Here is a 17,487-nt window from a genome sequence, read left to right on the forward strand (position 1 = left end):
GCGGACAGAAACACGGGTGTGGTCAGTGAAGGCAGCGCGGGCAGAAACACGGGTGTGGTCAGTGAAGGCAGCGCGGGCAGAAACACGGGTGTGGTCAGTGAAGGCAGCGCGGGCAGAAACACGGGTGTGGTCAGTGAAGGCAGCGCGGGCAGAAACACGGGTGTGGTCAGTGAAGGCAGCGCGGGCAGAAACACGGGTGTGGTCAGTGAAGGCAGCGCGGGCAGAAACACGGGTGTGGTCAGTGAAGGCAGCGCGGGCAGAAACACGGGTGTGGTCAGTGAAGGCAGCGCGGGCAGAAACACGGGTGTGGTCAGTGAAGGCAGCGCGGGCAGAAACACGGGTGTGGTCAGTGAAGGCAGCGCGGGCAGAAACACGGGTGTGGTCAGTGAAGGCAGCGCGGGCAGAAACACGGGTGTGGTCAGTGAAGGCAGCGCGGGCAGAAACACGGGTGTGGTCAGTGAAGGCAGCGCGGGCAGAAACACGGGTGTGGTCAGTGAAGGCAGCGCGGGCAGAAACACGGGTGTGGTCAGTGAAGGCAGCGCGGGCAGAAACACGGGTGTGGTCAGTGAAGGCAGCGCGGGCAGAAACACGGGTGTGGTCAGTGAAGGCAGCGCGGGCAGAAACACGGGTGTGGTCAGTGAAGGCAGCGCGGGCAGAAACACGGGTGTGGTCAGTGAAGGCAGCGCGGGCAGAAACACGGGTGTGGTCAGTGAAGGCAGCGCGGGCAGAAACACGGGTGTGGTCAGTGAAGGCAGCGCGGGCAGAAACACGGGTGTGGTCAGTGAAGGCAGCGCGGGCAGAAACACGGGTGTGGTCAGTGAAGGCAGCGCGGGCAGAAACACGGGTGTGGTCAGTGAAGGCAGCGCGGGCAGAAACACGGGTGTGGTCAGTGAAGGCAGCGCGGACAGAAACACGGGTGTGGTCAGTGAAGGCAGCGCGGACAGAAACACGGGTGTGGTCAGTGAAGGCAGCGCGGACAGAAACACGGGTGTGGTCAGTGAAGGCAGCGCGGGCAGAAACACGGGTGTGGTCAGTGAAGGCAGCGCGGGCAGAAACACGGGTGTGGTCAGTGAAGGCAGCGCGGGCAGAAACACGGGTGTGGTCAGTGAAGGCAGCGCGGGCAGAAACACGGGAAATGACGCCCAAGACGGTAAAAGTTAAAAAAAAGGGTTCTGAACATGGACTGTGAGGCAGACCGAAGGATCCCCTTTAACACTCACACTAAGAGTTCAGTCGCATTTAAAGGGGCGCTATGTGGCTTTTCTGGTGCGGCCTGGTTTCCATGGAGATGTTGCCGTGCCTGGAATGTTCCACAGAACAGCATTAAATGTAACTTTGCCTTTTGGCCAAACGAACTTGAACCTTCTTTCTCACTGTGAGTGTGCTCGCCTCTCCACAGATCTGACCTGTACCTGGGCCTGGTAACAACACCTGCTGGTCTCCGTGGAGATAGAAAAGCTCACCATACACAGTGCGCTTCTAAATCCAAATAAACATTTGAATAATTCAGTCAATTCTGAATTCAGAAAAAATTATGATTCAAAAGTTCGAATGACTCAGATTCACAAGATCAAATCGTCTGTTTTTATTGTGCGTCTTTAGAGCTGGTTTAGCTCGTTTAGAGCTCGTTTAGAGCTCGTTTAGCTCGTTTAGAGCTGGTTTAGCTCGTTTAGAGCTCGTTTAGAGCTCGTTTAGCTCGTTTAGAGCTGGTTTAGCTCGTTTAGAGCTCGTTTAGAGCTCGTTTAGCTCGTTTAGAGCTGGTTTAGCTCGTTTAGAGCTGGTTTAGCTCGTTTAGAGCTCGTTTAGAGCTCGTTTAGCTCGTTTAGAGCTGGTTTAGCTCGTTTAGAGCTGGTTTAGCTCGTTTAGAGCTCGTTTAGAGCTCGTTTAGCTCGTTTAGAGCTCGTTTAGCTCGTTTAGCTCGTTTAGAGCTCGTTTAGAGCTCGTTTAGAGCTCGTTTAGAGCTAATGACTCATTATTATACATCACAGAAAATAAAACTCTGAGCCCAAAGTCGGGTTTCCACGGCAACGCTTTATTTGTCTTTTTAGATGTGTGGATGTCAGAACATGAGGAGCAGTTAGCCGAGGCTAGCGCGACATGCTAAAGGAGAAGGTGCTGTTCAGGGCGGAGCTGAGGTGTGTGAACAGAGATTGTTCGTGAACGACAGGAGGACTCACTCTGGTCTGAGCTCGTCTTTGAACCAGAATAGTGCTGTGGATATTTAGTTATTATAAATTCAAACTAGTTGATCTAAAGTTTAATGCTGTAGTTGTTTCTTCTGCAGTTTCACTATTAAACCTGAACTTTACAATAATATTCACTTCACAAATGTGAATAATCTTCCCATTTTGAATAATGGAGTTATTTAAAATAGATGGAAAACAGAACAGAGGAAGCTATGCTACGCTATATGCTACGCTATATGCTACGCTATATGCTACGCTATATGCTACGCTATATGCTACGCTATATGCTAATGCTCACAGTATTTGATGCTCATTTGCATGAAATTCTACAGAATGTTTTTCAGTTTAGTTCCAGGAAAAGTTGCATTCGGGTGGGACTGGTGGTCTTCAGGTGGGACTGGTGGTCTTCAGGTGGGACTGGTGGTCTTCAGGTGGGACTGGTGGTCCTCAGGTGGGACTGGTGGTCCTCAGGTGGGACTGGTGGTCTTCAGGTGGGACTGGTGGTCTTCAGGTGGGACTGGTGGTCCTCAGGTGGGACTGGTGGTCTTCAGGTGGGACTGGTGGTCTTCAGGTGGGACTGGTGGTCCTCAAGTGGGACTTGTGGTCTTCAGGTGGGACTGGTGGTCTTCAGGTGGGACTGGTGGTCTTCAGGTGGGACTGGTGGTCCTCAGGTGGGACTGGTGGTCTTCAGGTGGGACTGGTGGTCTTCAGGTGGGACTGGTGGTCTTCAGGTGGGACTGGTGGTCCTCAGGTGGGACTGGTGGTCTTCAGGTGGGACTGGTGGTCCTCAGGTGGGACTGGTGGTCCTCAGCTGGGACTGGTGGTCTTCAGGTGGGACTGGTGGTCTTCAGGTGGGACTGGTGGTCCTCAAGTGGGACTGGTGGTCTTCAGGTGGGACTGGTGGTCTTCAGGTGGGACTGGTGGTCTTCAGGTGGGACTGGTGGTCCTCAGGTGGGACTGGTGGTCCTCAGGTGGGACTGGTGGTCCTCAGGTGGGACTGGTGGTCTTCAGGTGGGACTGGTGGTCTTCAGGTGGGACTGGTGGTCCTCAGGTGGGACTGGTGGTCCTCAGGTGGGACTGGTGGTCCTCAGGTGGGACTGGTGGTCCTCAGGTGGGACTGGTGGTCTTCAGGTGGGACTGGTGGTCCTCAGGTGGGACTGGTGGTCTTCAGGTGGGACTGGTGGTCCTCAAGTGGGACTGGTGGTCTTCAGGTGGGACTGGTGGTCTTCAGGTGGGACTGGTGGTCCTCAGGTGGGACTGGTGGTCCTCAGGTGGGACTGGTGGTCTTCAGGTGGGACTGGTGGTCTTCAGGTGGGACTGGTGGTCCTCAGGTGGGACTGGTGGTCCTCAGGTGGGACTGGTGGTCTTCAGGTGGGACTGGTGGTCCTCAGGTGGGACTGGTGGTCCTCAGGTGGGACTGGTGGTCCTCAGGTGGGACTGGTGGTCCTCAGGTGGGACTGGTGGTCTTCAGGTGGGACTGGTGGTCCTCAGGTGGGACTGGTGGTCTTCAGGTGGGACTGGTGGTCCTCAAGTGGGACTGGTGGTCTTCAGGTGGGACTGGTGGTCTTCAGGTGGGACTGGTGGTCCTCAGGTGGGACTGGTGGTCTTCAGGTGGGACTGGTGGTCCTCAGGTGGGACTGGTGGTCTTCAGGTGGGACTGGTGGTCCTCAGGTGGGACTGGTGGTCTTCAGGTGGGACTGGTGGTCCTCAAGTGGGACTGGTGGTCCTCAGGTGGGACTGGTGGTCTTCAGGTGGGACTCTTCTCGTTCCTCACTGTGATGGTGACTTTTCTTTCTGGTTGAACAACTGGAGAAAACCACAAGAACCAGTTTTAGACAAAGACTAAAGACGATGGACCAGTTTTGACTTCAAACAGAAGAAACGTGACACCGACAATTCTGCTCTGTATTTTTGAGATGAAAGACCTTTACATATGAAGCATGTATTTGTGCTTCTGTGTCTGAAACGCCATTCATATTGTGAAATAATGAGACAAATATTAGTCCTATTTAACATTAGGACGGTTTCCATAACAACCGAACACAACGGTCCTCACGCTCGTCAGAGTCGGAGTCCTCTCTCTTCCTCTTGTCTCCGCAGCCACTGTCAGCGCTGTCCTCCTCCCTCTCGTCAGAGCTGCTGCCCCCTTCTGCCTCCTCTGGGGACTGCACGCCAGCAACAAACAAACAAACAAACAAACAGTCATAGTTTTAAACCAATAAGAACGACTGGAAAGGCTTGACTTCACGTACGTTCCGGTTGGAGGAGGGGTTTCGTTTCTGCTTGGCGGTGTTCAGGCTCTCCAGCAGTACCACTGTTCAAACACAAGAGGGAGCTCGTTAGCCGTTCCGCAGTCTTGACGCTGCTGCCGAGCGTCACAGCCGTTACCTGGCCTCAGGGAGATGGTCAGCACCGGCACCTTCTTCCCCGGCGCCTCTTTCCCCTCGTCCTTCTGCTTCACGGCTTTGATCAGCGGCTGAAGACAAACATCAGTTCAAAAGAGCCGCTGTGTAACTCCTCTGGTGTCCACTAGAGGGCAAGGTGTGTCCTCACCGTGTCCTTTGTCTCGCTGCCGTCTTCTCGTCTCTCCGTTGATGCTGTCGTGGTCGTGGACGCCTCAGGGGCAGACGGCAACTCGGCCGAAGTCTCGGGTCTCTCGACGCTCTGGACGGCGCCCCCTGGAGGAGAACTGACCCGCGCAGCAGGTTTGGTCCGACCCGAGTCCGATAAGTCCAGAGGTCCCTCGCACTGGAGAGGGACCAACAGGTTTAGGACTAAAACCAAGACTAAAACCAGGACTAAAACATAAAATCTTTGTACTGGAAACCACACATGACTTTCTCTCAGTCAGGCCCTCGCCGCCCTCACCGCCGCCCTCACCTCGCCAGTGCCCTCACCTCGCCAGTGCCCTCACCTCACGCCCTCACCTCGCCGCCCTCACCTCGCCGCCCTCACCTCGCCGCCGCCCTGACCTCGCCGCCGCCCTGACCTCACCGTTGCCCTCACCTCGCTGCCCTCGTGGCTGCCACCCTCACCTCGCCGCCCTCACCTCGCCGCCCTCACCTCGCCGCCCTCACCTCGCCGCCCTCACCTCGCCGCCGCTCTCACCTCGCCGCCGCCCTCACCTCGCCGCCGCCCTCACCTCGCCGCCGCCCTCACCTCGCCACCCTCACCTCGCCGCCGCCCTCACCTCGCCGCCCTCACCTCGCCGGTGCCCTCACCTCGCCGCCCTCACCTCGCCGCCCTCACCTCGCTGCCCTCGTGGCTGCCGCCCTCACCTCGCCACCCTCACCTCGCCGCCCTCACCTCGCCGCCCTCACCCCGTTACCCTCACCTCGCCGCCCTCACCTCGCCGCCCTCACCTCGCCGCCCTCACCTCGCCGCCCTCACCTCGCCGATGCCCTCACCTTGCCGCCCTCACCTTGCCGCCCTCACCCCGCTACCCTCACCTCGCCGCCCTCACCTCGCCGCCCTCACCTCGCCGGTGCCCTCACCTCGCTGCCCTCACCTCGCCGGTGCCCTCACCTCGCCGCCCTCACCTCGCCGCCGTCACCTCGCCACCCTCACCTCGCCGCCCTCACCTCGCCGGTGCCCTCACCTCGCCGGTGCCCTCACCTCGCCGCCCTCACCTCGCCGCCCTCACCTCGCCGCCGCCCTCACCTCGCCGCCCTCACCTCGCTGCCCTCGTGGCTGCCGCCCTCACCTCGCCGCCCTCACCTCGCCACCCTCACCTCGCCGCCCTCACCTCGCCGGTGCCCTCACCTCGCCGCCCTCACCTTGCCGCCCTCACCCCGCTACCCTCACCTCGCCGCCCTCACCTCGCCGCCCTCACCTCACCGGTGCCCTCACCTCGCTGCCCTCACCTCGCCGGTGCCCTCACCTCGCCGCCCTCACCTCGCCGCCCTCACCTCGCCGCCCTCACCTCGCCGGTGCCCTCACCTCGCCGCCCTCACCTCGCCGCCGTCACCTCGCCACCCTCACCTCGCCGCCCTCACCTCGCCGGTGCCCTCACCTCGCCGGTGCCCTCACCTCGCCGCCCTCACCTCGCCGCCCTCACCTCGCCGCCGCCCTCACCTCGCCGCCCTCACCTCGCTGCCCTCGTGGCTGCCGCCCTCACCTCGCCGCCCTCACCTCGCCACCCTCACCTCGCCGCCCTCACCTCGCCGCCCTCACCTCGCCGGTGCCCTCACCTCGCCGCCCTCACCTCGCCGCCCTCACCTCGCCGCCCTCACCTTGCTGCCCTCGTGGCTGCCGCCCTCGCCACCCTCACCTCGCCGCCCTCACCCCGCCACCCTCACCTCGCCGCCCTCACCTCGCTACCCTCACCTCGCCGCCCTCACCTCGCCGCCGCCCTCACCTCGCTGCCCTCGTGGCTGCCACCCTCACCTCGCCGCCCTCACCCCGCCACCCTCACCTTGCCGCCCTCACCTGGCCGCCGCCCTCACCTTGCCGCCGCCCTCACCTCGCTGCCCTCGTGGCTGCCACCCTCACCTCGCCGCCCTCACCTCCCCGCCCTCACCTCGCTACCCTCACCTCGCCGCCCTCACCTTGCCGCCGCCCTCACCTCGCTGCCCTCGTGGCTGCCGCCCTCTTCAGACTGTGGCGGTTGGGTCGGTTTCTCCTTCTGTGGCGGTGGTTCTTGTCGCTGGGCCCCGCCCTCCTGCGCAGACCTGCCCCTCAGTCTGAACACGACCATCGCTTCTTTTGCAGGATTCTGCAGCGCGGCGCTGGTTTTGTGCCACACCTGCCCCGGGGCAGGTCGACTAAGCGCAGAGTGGTTGTTCACGTGTTGATTAGACGGAATCAGATTAGGAAACCGAGGTTTGGACTGTCCCCAAAGAACAGAGTTAGTGTCGTTATATATTACAAATAAATAGCAAAAAGAATTGCAATCTCACCTGGGACGAGGCGGTCGCAGTGGCCCAGTCCGGGGGCTCGCCGAGGGGAGGCCACGGAGGCGGGGGCCCCGGCACGCTCTTCAGGGGCAGGGGCCGGCAGGGCACCGGGGCGTGGAGGATGTGCCTGCTGGGGGCCTCTGGGACGGGCGAGAGCGAGGACAGAGAGACGGGGGGCCGCGACTTCCCCGGGGGAGAGCCAGAGTGCGCCGGGTCGTCAGCGTGAGGTCTGAAACACACGGACTTCACTTAGGTCCTGGTTAGGTCTTTGTTATGTTCATGAAGAAAGTCATATTCTTTTCATTGGGCCGAGGCCCATGGTCGAGGCGCGGGGTCGAGGCCCGTGGTCGAGGCCCGTGGTCTCACCTTCGCTCCACACTTTGGGGCGGGACCTTCCAGGAAGCGGAGTTTGCCGCAGGTTTGTACGGATCCTGCCACAAAAGCACAAACACGTTTGAGAATCGTGTGTAAAAAGTGTCAAACGTGAGGGTGCTGAGAGGGGCGGGGCCTTACGAAGAGGCTGCGGGGCCACTCGATCAGGTGACGAGTCTCGCCGCGAGGATCTGTTACAGGTCATAGGTGTTATAGTGTTTGCTTCTAGAGGATTTATGGCAGAACACACGTGACCTTTACCCGGGTCCTGTCGCTGAGGCGCCTCCACTTTCACGGTGGCGTCGCCCTCTGCTGGCTGATGGCTGCTCCTGCACAGAGGCCGGCTCATCAGGGCCGTGGGGAGAGAGTGGGGGGCCGGGGGCGGGTCAGGGGCCTTCTTCTCCGCTGAGCTCGTGCTGGAACGACTCGACTGACTGTAACACACACGAGCCGTAGAACGACGGTTACCATGGAGATCCAGATGTTTACACTGTGTCTCTTCTCTCCGTCCTAAGTCTCTGGCCCGATTCTTGGACCCAAAGTGGCCCCTGAGAGGTTCTGGCCCCTGAGAGGTTCTGGCCCCTGAGAGGTTCTGGCCCCTGAGAGGTTCTGGCCCCTGAGAGGTTCTGGCTCCCAAAGCGTCTGGCTCTTGGGCTCCAGGTGGACTCTAGCTCAGGAGGAGGAGCTCCACAGCACAGCCAGATGATTGGACGAGAGAGAGAACAGACTCACGTGTTCTTGTATTGAACATAAATCCACTGCTTCATCTTTATGTGATTACCCAACATGCCGTGCTTCATCTTTATGTGATTACCCAACATGCCGTGCTTCATCTTTATGTGATTACCCAACATGCCGTGCTTCATCTTTATGTGATTACCCAACATGCCGTGCTTCATCTTTATGTGATTACCCAACATGCCGTGCTTCATCTTTATGTGATTACCCAACATGCCGTGCTTCATCTTTATGTGATTACCCAACATGCCGTGCTTCATCTTTATGTGATTACCCAACATGCCGTGCTTCACATGACGTCACTTTAAACAATCGTGTTTAAAACACCATCAGAATAAACCACATCTCGCTTTTAACAAAAGAAAAAAAGAAAACTTTTGTCTCTAAACATCCTTATGGACCAATAACTCATGTTCTACATCAGAATATACAACACACACATATATATATATATATCCATCCATCCATCTTCTGCCGCTTTATCTGGGGCCGGGTTGCGGGGGCAGCAGTCTGAGCAGGGACTCCCAGACTTCCTCCTCCCCAGACACTTCCTCTAACTCCTCCGGGGGGATCCCGAGGCGTTCCCAGGCCAGCCGAGAGACATAGTCTCTCCAGCGTGTCCTGGGTCTTCTTCGGGGCCTCTTCCTAGTGGGACATGCCTGGAGGCTTCGGGACAGATGCCTCGACATGGAGGAGCAGCGGCTCTACTGCGAGCTCCCCCCGTGTGGCCGAGCTCCTCACCTTATCTCTAAGGGAGCGCCCAGCCACACGGCGGAGGAAACTCATTTCGACCGCTTGTATCCGCGATCTTGTTCTTTTGGTCACTACCCAAAGCTCATGACCATAGGTGAGGTCAGAACTTAGACCGACCGGTAAATATAGAGAGCTTTGTCTTTGGACTCAGCTCCTTCTTCACCACAACGGTCCGATGCAGCGACTGCATCACTGCAGCTGCTGCACCGATCCGCCTGTCGATCTCACGCTCCATCCTTCACTCACTCGTGAACAAGACCCCGAGATACTTGAACTCCTCCACTTGGGGCAAGGACACCCCACCCACCTGGAGAGGGCAAGCCACCTTTTTCCGGTCGAGAACCATGGCCTCGGATCTGGAGCTGATTCTCATCCCAGCCGCTTCACACTCGGCTCAAACCGTCCCAGTGCAGCTGCAGGTCCGGGTTTGATGGAGCCATCAGGACAACATCGTCTGCAAACAGCAGAGATGAGATCCTGTGGTCCTCAAACTGGACACCCTCCGACCCCTGACCACACCCTCCGACCCCTGACCACACCCTCCGACCCCTGACTGCGCCTAGAAATATATATATATATATATATATATATATATATATATATATATATATACAAGAGCGTTCGCCTCAGACAATTATCCCTTATAAACAGTTTTAGAACAGAATTGTTTTTGGATTTTTAACATGTACCACATGTAATACATACATGTGGTACATGTGGTACATACATGTGGTACATACATGTGGTACATACATATGGTACATACATGTGGTACATACATGTAGTACATACATGTGGTACATACATATGGTACATGTGGTACATACATGTGGTACATGTGGTACATACATGTGGTACATGTTGTACATACATGTGGTACATACATGTGGTACATGTGGTACATACATGTGGTACATGTGGTACATGTGGTACATACATGTGGTACATGTTGTACATACATGTGGTACATGTGGTACATGTGGTACATACATGTGGTACATGTGGTACATACATGTGGTACATGTGGTACATGTGGTACATACATGTGGTACATGTGGTACATACATGTGGTACATGTGGTACATGTGGTACATACATGTGGTACAAACATGTGGTACATGTTGTACATACATGTGGTACATGTGGTACATGTGGTACATACATGTGGTACATGTGGTACATGTGGTACATACATGTGGTACATGTGGTACATGTGGTACATACATGTGGTACATGTGGTACATGTGGTACATACATGTGGTACATGTGGTACATGTGGTACATACATGTGGTTCTAACATCAGTGTCACAGGTGAAACAGTTACACCGGGTGTTTCCTGCACCAGCGACTGTAATGAACGACTGTTGCTGTGGTGAAGTGTAGACTCCGCCCACACTTGTTCTCCTGGTGATAAAAAACACAAAGGCTTTGCACGGTGACGCCTGTTAACGTTTGTACTACCTTAGCAAAGCGCGTTAGCAACGGCTGTTTCCACTGACGCTAATGACTATGTGGAGCCTTGGCAATACAAAGCTAGCAAAGCGCGTTAGCAACACAAAGCTAGCAAAGCGCGTTAGCAACACAAAGCTAGCAAAGCACGTTAGCAACGGCTGTTTCCACTGATGCTAACGACTATGTGGAGCCTTAGCAACACAAAGCTAGCAAAGCGCGTTAGCAACACAAAGCTAGCAAAGTGCGTTGGCAACAGCAACACACACTAGCTTTAGCCACACCCCTCACATGCACTAGGGTTAGCCACGCCTCTCACATGCACTCGCTTTAGCCACGCCCCTCACACGCACTCGCTTTAGCCACGCCCCTCACACGCACTCGCTTTAGCCACGCCCCTCACACACACTAGCTGTAGCCACGCCCCTCACACAGACTAGTTTAAGCCACGCCCCTCACACACACACACACACACACTAGCTTTAGCCACGCCCCTCACACACACACTAGCTTTAGCCACGCCCCTCACACACACTAGCTTCAGCCACGCCCCTCACACACACACTAGCTTTAGCCACGCCCCTCACACACACTAGCTTTAGCCACGCCCCTCACACACACTAGCTTTAGCCACGCCCCTCACACACACTAGCTTTAGCCACACCCCTCACACACACTAGCTGTAGCCACGCCCCTCACACACACTAGCTGTAGCCACGCCCCTCACACACACTAGCTGAGTTAAGTTAAAAGGCTTTAAATGTGTGATGAAAATGTGCTCCAGAGTCTGTCGCCCTCTGTTGGCAGCAGTGGGAGGTTTTTAGCATAAATTTAAAAAGTAAAACGAAAAACGTTTTCGCTGGAAATAAAAGACATTTACGTTTTCTAAAACATTATACTTACAGTTGATTTTCATTGTCTCCTTTAACAAACAGCAGACATTTTAAATCTCCATTTGAAGGAGACAGAAGTGAACTCACTCGAGCGCCAGGCGCAGACTCCGGGCCTCGTCTCTCAGCATCTTGTTCTCTTTCTTCAGGTTGTTTATCTCGGCCACTTCACAACAAACAAAACAAATATGATCAGAAATATGACGAACGGAACTGAAAACTGCTCATGTTTCATTCATTCTACAGTCCGGACCCTCCCACTCTCCTCCAGACCCTCCCACACTCCTCCGGACCCTCCCACTCTCCTCCAGACCCTCCCACACTCCTCCAGACCCTCCCACTCTCCTCCAGACCCTCCCACTCTCCTCCAGACCCTCCCACTCTCCTCCAGACCCTCCCACACTCCTCCAGACCCTCCCACTCTCCTCCAGACCCTCCCACTCTCCTCCAGACCCTCCCACTCTCCTCCAGACCCTCCCACTCTCCTCCAGACCCTCCCACACTCCTCCAGACCCTCCCACTCTCCTCCAGACCCTCCCACACTCCTCCAGACCCTCCCACTCTCCTCCAGACCCTCCCACTCTCCTCCAGACCCTCCCACTCTCCTCCGGACCCTCCCACACTCCTCCAGACCCTCCCACTCTCCTCCAGACCCTCCCACACTCCTCCAGACCCTCCCACTCTCCTCCAGACCCTCCCACTCTCCTCCAGACCCTCCCACTCTCCTCCAGACCCTCCCACACTCCTCCAGACCCTCCCACACTCCTCCCTCTGGCTCTGACCCTCTGGGGGAGTTGACCCGGTAACCCTCTGGCTCTGACCCTCTGGGGGAGTTGACCCGGTAACCCTCTGGCTCTGACCCTCTGGGGGAGTTGACCCGGTAACCCTCTGGCTCTGACCCTCTGGGGGAGTTGACCCGGTAACCCTCTGGTTCTGACCCTCTGGGGGAGTTGACCCGGTAACCCTCTGGCTCTTACCCATGAGCGTGACGTGCTGCGCCGCCTGGAGGTGCAGAGCTTCAAACTCCTGCTGTTGCTTCTTGGCCACTTCCTGTGTCACGGTGCAGCGGTCACAAAGCCCCGCCCTCAGCCTGGACAGCCAATAGGACGAGCGTGTTAAAGCCACAGGGCGGAACCTTCTGGAGGCCGAGGATTCCACTTAAACAACTCTAGTCCATTAAACTAACCACGGTTGCACTAAATAAAGGTGTTTTATGGTCTTATTGTGTCAGATCAGAACTGTTTATGTTTATGTGGAGTTTGGCTCTTGTTTACAGTCTGGTTGCTATGGTAACAGCTGTGGAATGACCTCTACCTGCGTCATGTCTGTGCTCACGTCCAACCAGGAAGTACGATTATAAACACAAACGGGTTAATCCCGTGTGTTTCTGACCCGTCACATGGACTCAAACTGCAGTGTCCAGAATCACCACCAGAGGGCGCACAGAGCCAACACTACTTCACTGATCCTCCTCTGGCCTCTGCTGCAGGCTCCGGTCTCCATGGAGATGTTTCTGCAGAGGCTCATGTCAGAGCTGTACATGATCAGACCACTGGGGGCAGCAGAGAGCGCAGCGCAACAACAGAAGCTCAACGTTCTAAAAACTGACCAGAACAAGCTACAAAACAGCACTTAATGTAAACAGGATCTGTAGAGGTCATGACCCTTTCCTGTTTCTACTTGTTTTGAGTCGTTAATGTTCATCATCCGCTGCTCATTTCCCTTTTGACCTCCGACCTCTGACCTCCGACCTCCGAGGGCAAATGGAACGCAGCATTTAAGCGCCCTCTGGTGGTCGGAAGTATAAATGAAGCTACGGTAAACATGCAGAGATATGGAGCATAAATGAGCCTTTACTGTGAGCGGACTCGCCTCTCCACAGATCTGACCTGTACATTGGCCTGGTCTGTCTCCATGGAGATAGAGTTGGTCCTTTGCGCCCTCTTGTGGTGATTTGTGAAACCATTTGTTACAAATGTGTTATTTAACTGAATTTTAACTGTGTTTGTCTTGTTGCTCCGGAGCCTCTGAGTAAACGTCTGATAATGATCTGCTGCCAACAAGATGGATGTATTCTTTTGTTAAGGGGCCTTCAGGGGCCTCCAGGGGCCTTTAGAGACCTTCAGGGGCCTTCAGGGGCCTTCAGGAGTCTTTAGGGGCTCCGTACGGTGCTTCTGAACTGGTTTGGAGCCCAGGTTGAGACAGATGGAGCATGTTCTGGACAGAGGCCTGACCTGTTCTCCAGAGTCTTGACGTTGTCCATGAGGATCCTCTGCTGCTCCTTCATCTGCTGGTTCCTGGAGAACAGCTCCTCCATGCGCTTGGTGTCGCTGCAGAGGAACAACCAGAGGAACAAACAGAGATAATCGCTCTGCGCTCGACATGTGGAAACATGAACGTGGAGATGTTCAGACTGATTTATGAGGTGAAGTGTCGTTAGACTAAACGTGTCTTGAAACATATTATTTCAGATGTGAAATGTATGAAATGAATGAGGTGAAGTGCAGAAACATCACCCTTTTCCCTCATTTGAACCTTTAACACACTTTGTCATTGTTTTTTTTACTTTAAAAACTCGACATTCACATGTTGCACTTCCGCCTCATGTTCAGCCTGGAGCTGCGTTCACAACGTGTCCATCAGGTTTGACTTTATCACACGAAAGTGAGCAAAGCCGCTTGAACATGAGCAGATCTGAGGAGCGTGAGCCTCACCAGCCCTTCTTGTTGGACACCTCCTGGAGCTTGAGCTGCCATCCTGGAGCACAAAGAGTTCAGCACATTTACAACCACGAGTGTCCCATGAGTAACGAGCTCTGACATCTGAAAGTACGTCACCTCCGACTTCTCGCTCGTGACACTCCTGGAGTTTGAGGAGAAGATCGTTGAAGTGGTCCATGTCCTCCAGCGTTACGTTTGTCTCCGGCGCCGCGCTGAAACCACAAATCACAAATGCATCAGTAACTCTGACTCAGACCTTCTGCTTCTCCTGCAGAGCTCTGACTTCCACCTGGACCTTCTGCTTCTCCTGCAGAGCTCTGACTTCCACCTGGACCTTCTGCTTCTCCTGCAGAGCTCTGACTTCCTCCTGGACCTTCTGCTTCTCCTGCAGAGCTCTGACTTCCACCTGGACCTTCTGCTTCTCCTGCAGAGCTCTGACTTCCTCCTGGACCTTCTGCTTCTCCTGCAGAGCTCTGACTTCCACCTGGACCTTCAGCTTCTCCTGCAGAGCTCTGACTTCCACCTGGACCTTCAGCTTCTCCTGCAGAGCTCTGACTCTGACTCTGGCGTGGAGTGTGATTAAACTGTGTCATGTGACTTTACAAACTTCTGTGTGACAGTTGCGCATTTTGACCTCAAATGACTGATATAAGTCACCCTGACCACGCCCAGAAATACATTCTGTTAGTTGTGTTGTGGATAGTTGTGTTGTGGATAGTTGTGTTGTGGATAGTTGTGTTGTCGATAGTTGTGTTGTGGATAGTTGTGTTTTCAATAGTTGTGTTTTCAATAGTTGTGTTGTGGATAGTTGTGTTTTCAATAGTTGTGTTGTGGACAGTTGTGTCGTGGATAGTTGTGTTGTGGATAGTCGTTTTGTGGATAGTTGTGTTGTGGATAGTTGTGTTGTCGATAGTTGTGTTGTGGATAGTTGTGTTGTGGATAGTTGTGTTTTCAATAGTTGTGTTTTCAATAGTTGTGTTGTGGATAGTTGTGTTGTCAATAGTTGTGTTGTGGATAGTTGTGTTGTGGATAGTTGTGTTGTGGATAGTTGTGTTGTGGATAGTTGTGTTGTGGATAGTTGTGTTGTGGATAGTTGTGTTTTCAATAGTTGTGTTGTGGATAGTTGTGTTTTCAATAGTTGTGTTGTTGATAGTTGTGTTGTGGATAGTTGTGTTGTCAATAGTTGTGTTGTGGATAGTTGTGTTGTGGATAGTTGTGTTGTGGATAGTTGTGTTTTCAATAGTTGTGTTGTGGATAGTTGTGTTTTCAATAGTTGTGTTGTCAATAGTCGTGTTGTGGATATTTGTGTTGTGGATAGTTGTGTTGTCAATAGTTGTGTTGTGGATAGTTGTGTTGTGGATAGTTGTGTTGTCAATAGTTGTGTTGTGGATAGTTGTGTTGTGGATAGTTGTGTTGTGGATAGTTGTGTTTTCAATAGTTGTGTTGTGGATAGTTGTGTTTTCAATAGTTGTGTTGTCAATAGTCGTGTTGTGGATAGTTGTGTTGTGGATAGTTGTGTTGTGGATAGTTGTGTTGTGGATAGTTGTGTTTTCAATAGTTGTGTTGTGGATAGTTGTGTTGTGGATAGTTGTGTTTTCAATAGTTGTGTTGTCAATAGTTGTGTTGTGGATAGTTGTGTTGTGGATAGTTGTGTTGTCAATAGTTGTGTTGTGGATAGTTGTGTTGTGGATAGTTGTGTTGTCAATAGTTGTGTTGTGGATAGTTGTGTTGTGGATAGTTGTGTTGTGGATAGTTGTGTTGTCAATAGTTGTGTTGTCAATAGTCGTGTTGTGGATAGTTGTGTTGTCAATAGTTGTGTTGTGGATAGTTGTGTTGTGGATAGTTGTGTTGTGGATAGTTGTGTTGTGGATAGTTGTGTTGTGGATAGTTGTGTTGTGGATAGTTGTGTTTTCAATAGTTGTGTTGTGGATAGTTGTGTTGTCAATAGTTGTGTTGTCAATAGTCGTGTTGTGGATAGTTGTGTTGTGGATAGTTGTGTTGTGGATAGTTGTGTTGTGGATAGTTGTGTTGTGGATAGTTGTGTTGTGGATAGTTGTGTTGTCAATAGTTGTGTTGTGGATAGTTGTGTTGTGGATAGTTGTGTTGTGGATAGTTGTGTTGTGGATAGTTGTGTTGTGGATAGTTGTGTTGTGGATAGTTGTGTTTTCAATAGTTGTGTTGTGGATAGTTGTGTTTTCAATAGTTGTGTTGTCGATAGTTGTGTTGTGGATAGTTGTGTTGTCAATAGTTGTGTTGTGGATAGTTGTGTTGTGGATAGTTGTGTTGTGGATAGTTGTGTTTTCAATAGTTGTGTTGTGGATAGTTGTGTTTTCAATAGTTGTGTTGTCAATAGTCGTGTTGTGGATAGTTGTGTTGTCAATAGTTGTGTTGTGGATAGTTGTGTTGTGGATAGTTGTGTTGTGGATAGTTGTGTTGTCAATAGTTGTGTTGTCAATAGTCGTGTTGTGGATAGTTGTGTCGTGGATAGTCGTGTTGTGGATAGTTGTGTTGTCAATAGTTGTGTTGTGGATAGTTGTGTTGTCAATAGTTGTGTTGTCAATAGTCGTGTTGTGGATAGTTGTGTTGTGGATAGTTGTGTTGTGGATAGTTGTGTTGTGGATAGTTGTGTTGTGGATAGTTGTGTTGTGGATAGTTGTGTTTTCAATAGTTGTGTTGTGGATAGTTGTGTTGTCAATAGTCGTGTTGTGGATAGTTGTGTTGTCAATAGTTGTGTTGTGGATAGTTGTGTTGTGGATAGTTGTGTTTTCAATAGTTGTGTTGTGGATAGTTGTGTTGTGGATAGTTGTGTTGTCAATAGTTGTGTTGTCGATAGTTGTGTTGTGGATAGTTGTGTTGTGGATAGTTGTGTTTTCAATAGTTGTGTTGTCGATAGTTGTGTTGTGGATAGTTGTGTTGTGGATAGTTGTGTTGTGGATAGTTGTGTTGTGGATAGTTGTGTTGTGGATAGTTGTGTTGTGGATAGTTGTGTTGTGGATAGTTGTGTTTTCAATAGTTGTGTTGTCGATAGTTGTGTTGTGGATAGTCGTGTTGTGGATAGTCGTGTTGTGGATAGTTGTGTTGTGGATAGTTGTGTTGTCGATAATTGTGTTGTCAATAGTTGTGTTGTGGATAGTTGTGTTGTCGATAATTGTGTTGTCAATAGTTGTGTTGTGGATAGTTGTGTTGTCAATAGTTGTGTTGTGGATAGTTGTGTTGTGGATAGTTGTGTTGTGGATAGTTGTGTTGTCAATAGTTGTGTTGTGGATAGTTGTGTTGTGGATAGTCGTGTTGTGGATAGTTGTGTTGTCAATAGTTGTGTTGTGGATAGTTGTGTTGTCAATAGTTGTGTTGTGGATAGTTGTGTTGTCAATAGTTGTGTTGTCAATAGTTGTGTTGTGGATAGTTGTGTTGTCAATAGTCGTGTTGTGGATAGTTGTGTTGTGGATAGTCGTGTTGTGGATAGTTGTGTTGTGGATAGTTGTG

General features: G+C 52.7%; 1 protein-coding gene across 1 annotated transcript; it reads right to left on the reverse strand.

The window, feature by feature from the left end:
- Window positions 1-2,036: 2,036 nt before the first annotated feature.
- On the reverse strand, window positions 2,037-14,567 carry rbbp8l (retinoblastoma binding protein 8-like; the record flags this gene model as incomplete). Its single annotated transcript, XM_072459504.1, has 16 exons — window positions 2,037-3,992; window positions 4,243-4,351; window positions 4,439-4,500; window positions 4,575-4,662; window positions 4,740-4,934; window positions 6,751-7,014; window positions 7,085-7,310; window positions 7,448-7,512; window positions 7,595-7,644; window positions 7,715-7,887; window positions 11,375-11,450; window positions 12,262-12,374; window positions 13,519-13,614; window positions 13,999-14,041; window positions 14,122-14,216; window positions 14,268-14,567. Coding segments are annotated over 16 exons (2,014 nt in total), but the record flags the coding sequence as incomplete, so codon positions are not given.
- Window positions 14,568-17,487: the final 2,920 nt, after the last annotated feature.

The sequence above is a fragment of the Eucyclogobius newberryi genome, unplaced genomic scaffold (genome assembly GCF_026437365.1).
Source record: "Eucyclogobius newberryi isolate DKJ021-1_F unplaced genomic scaffold, fEucNew1.0.hap1 SCAF_228, whole genome shotgun sequence".
In the NCBI taxonomy this organism is placed as follows: Eukaryota; Metazoa; Chordata; class Actinopteri; order Gobiiformes; family Gobiidae; genus Eucyclogobius; species Eucyclogobius newberryi.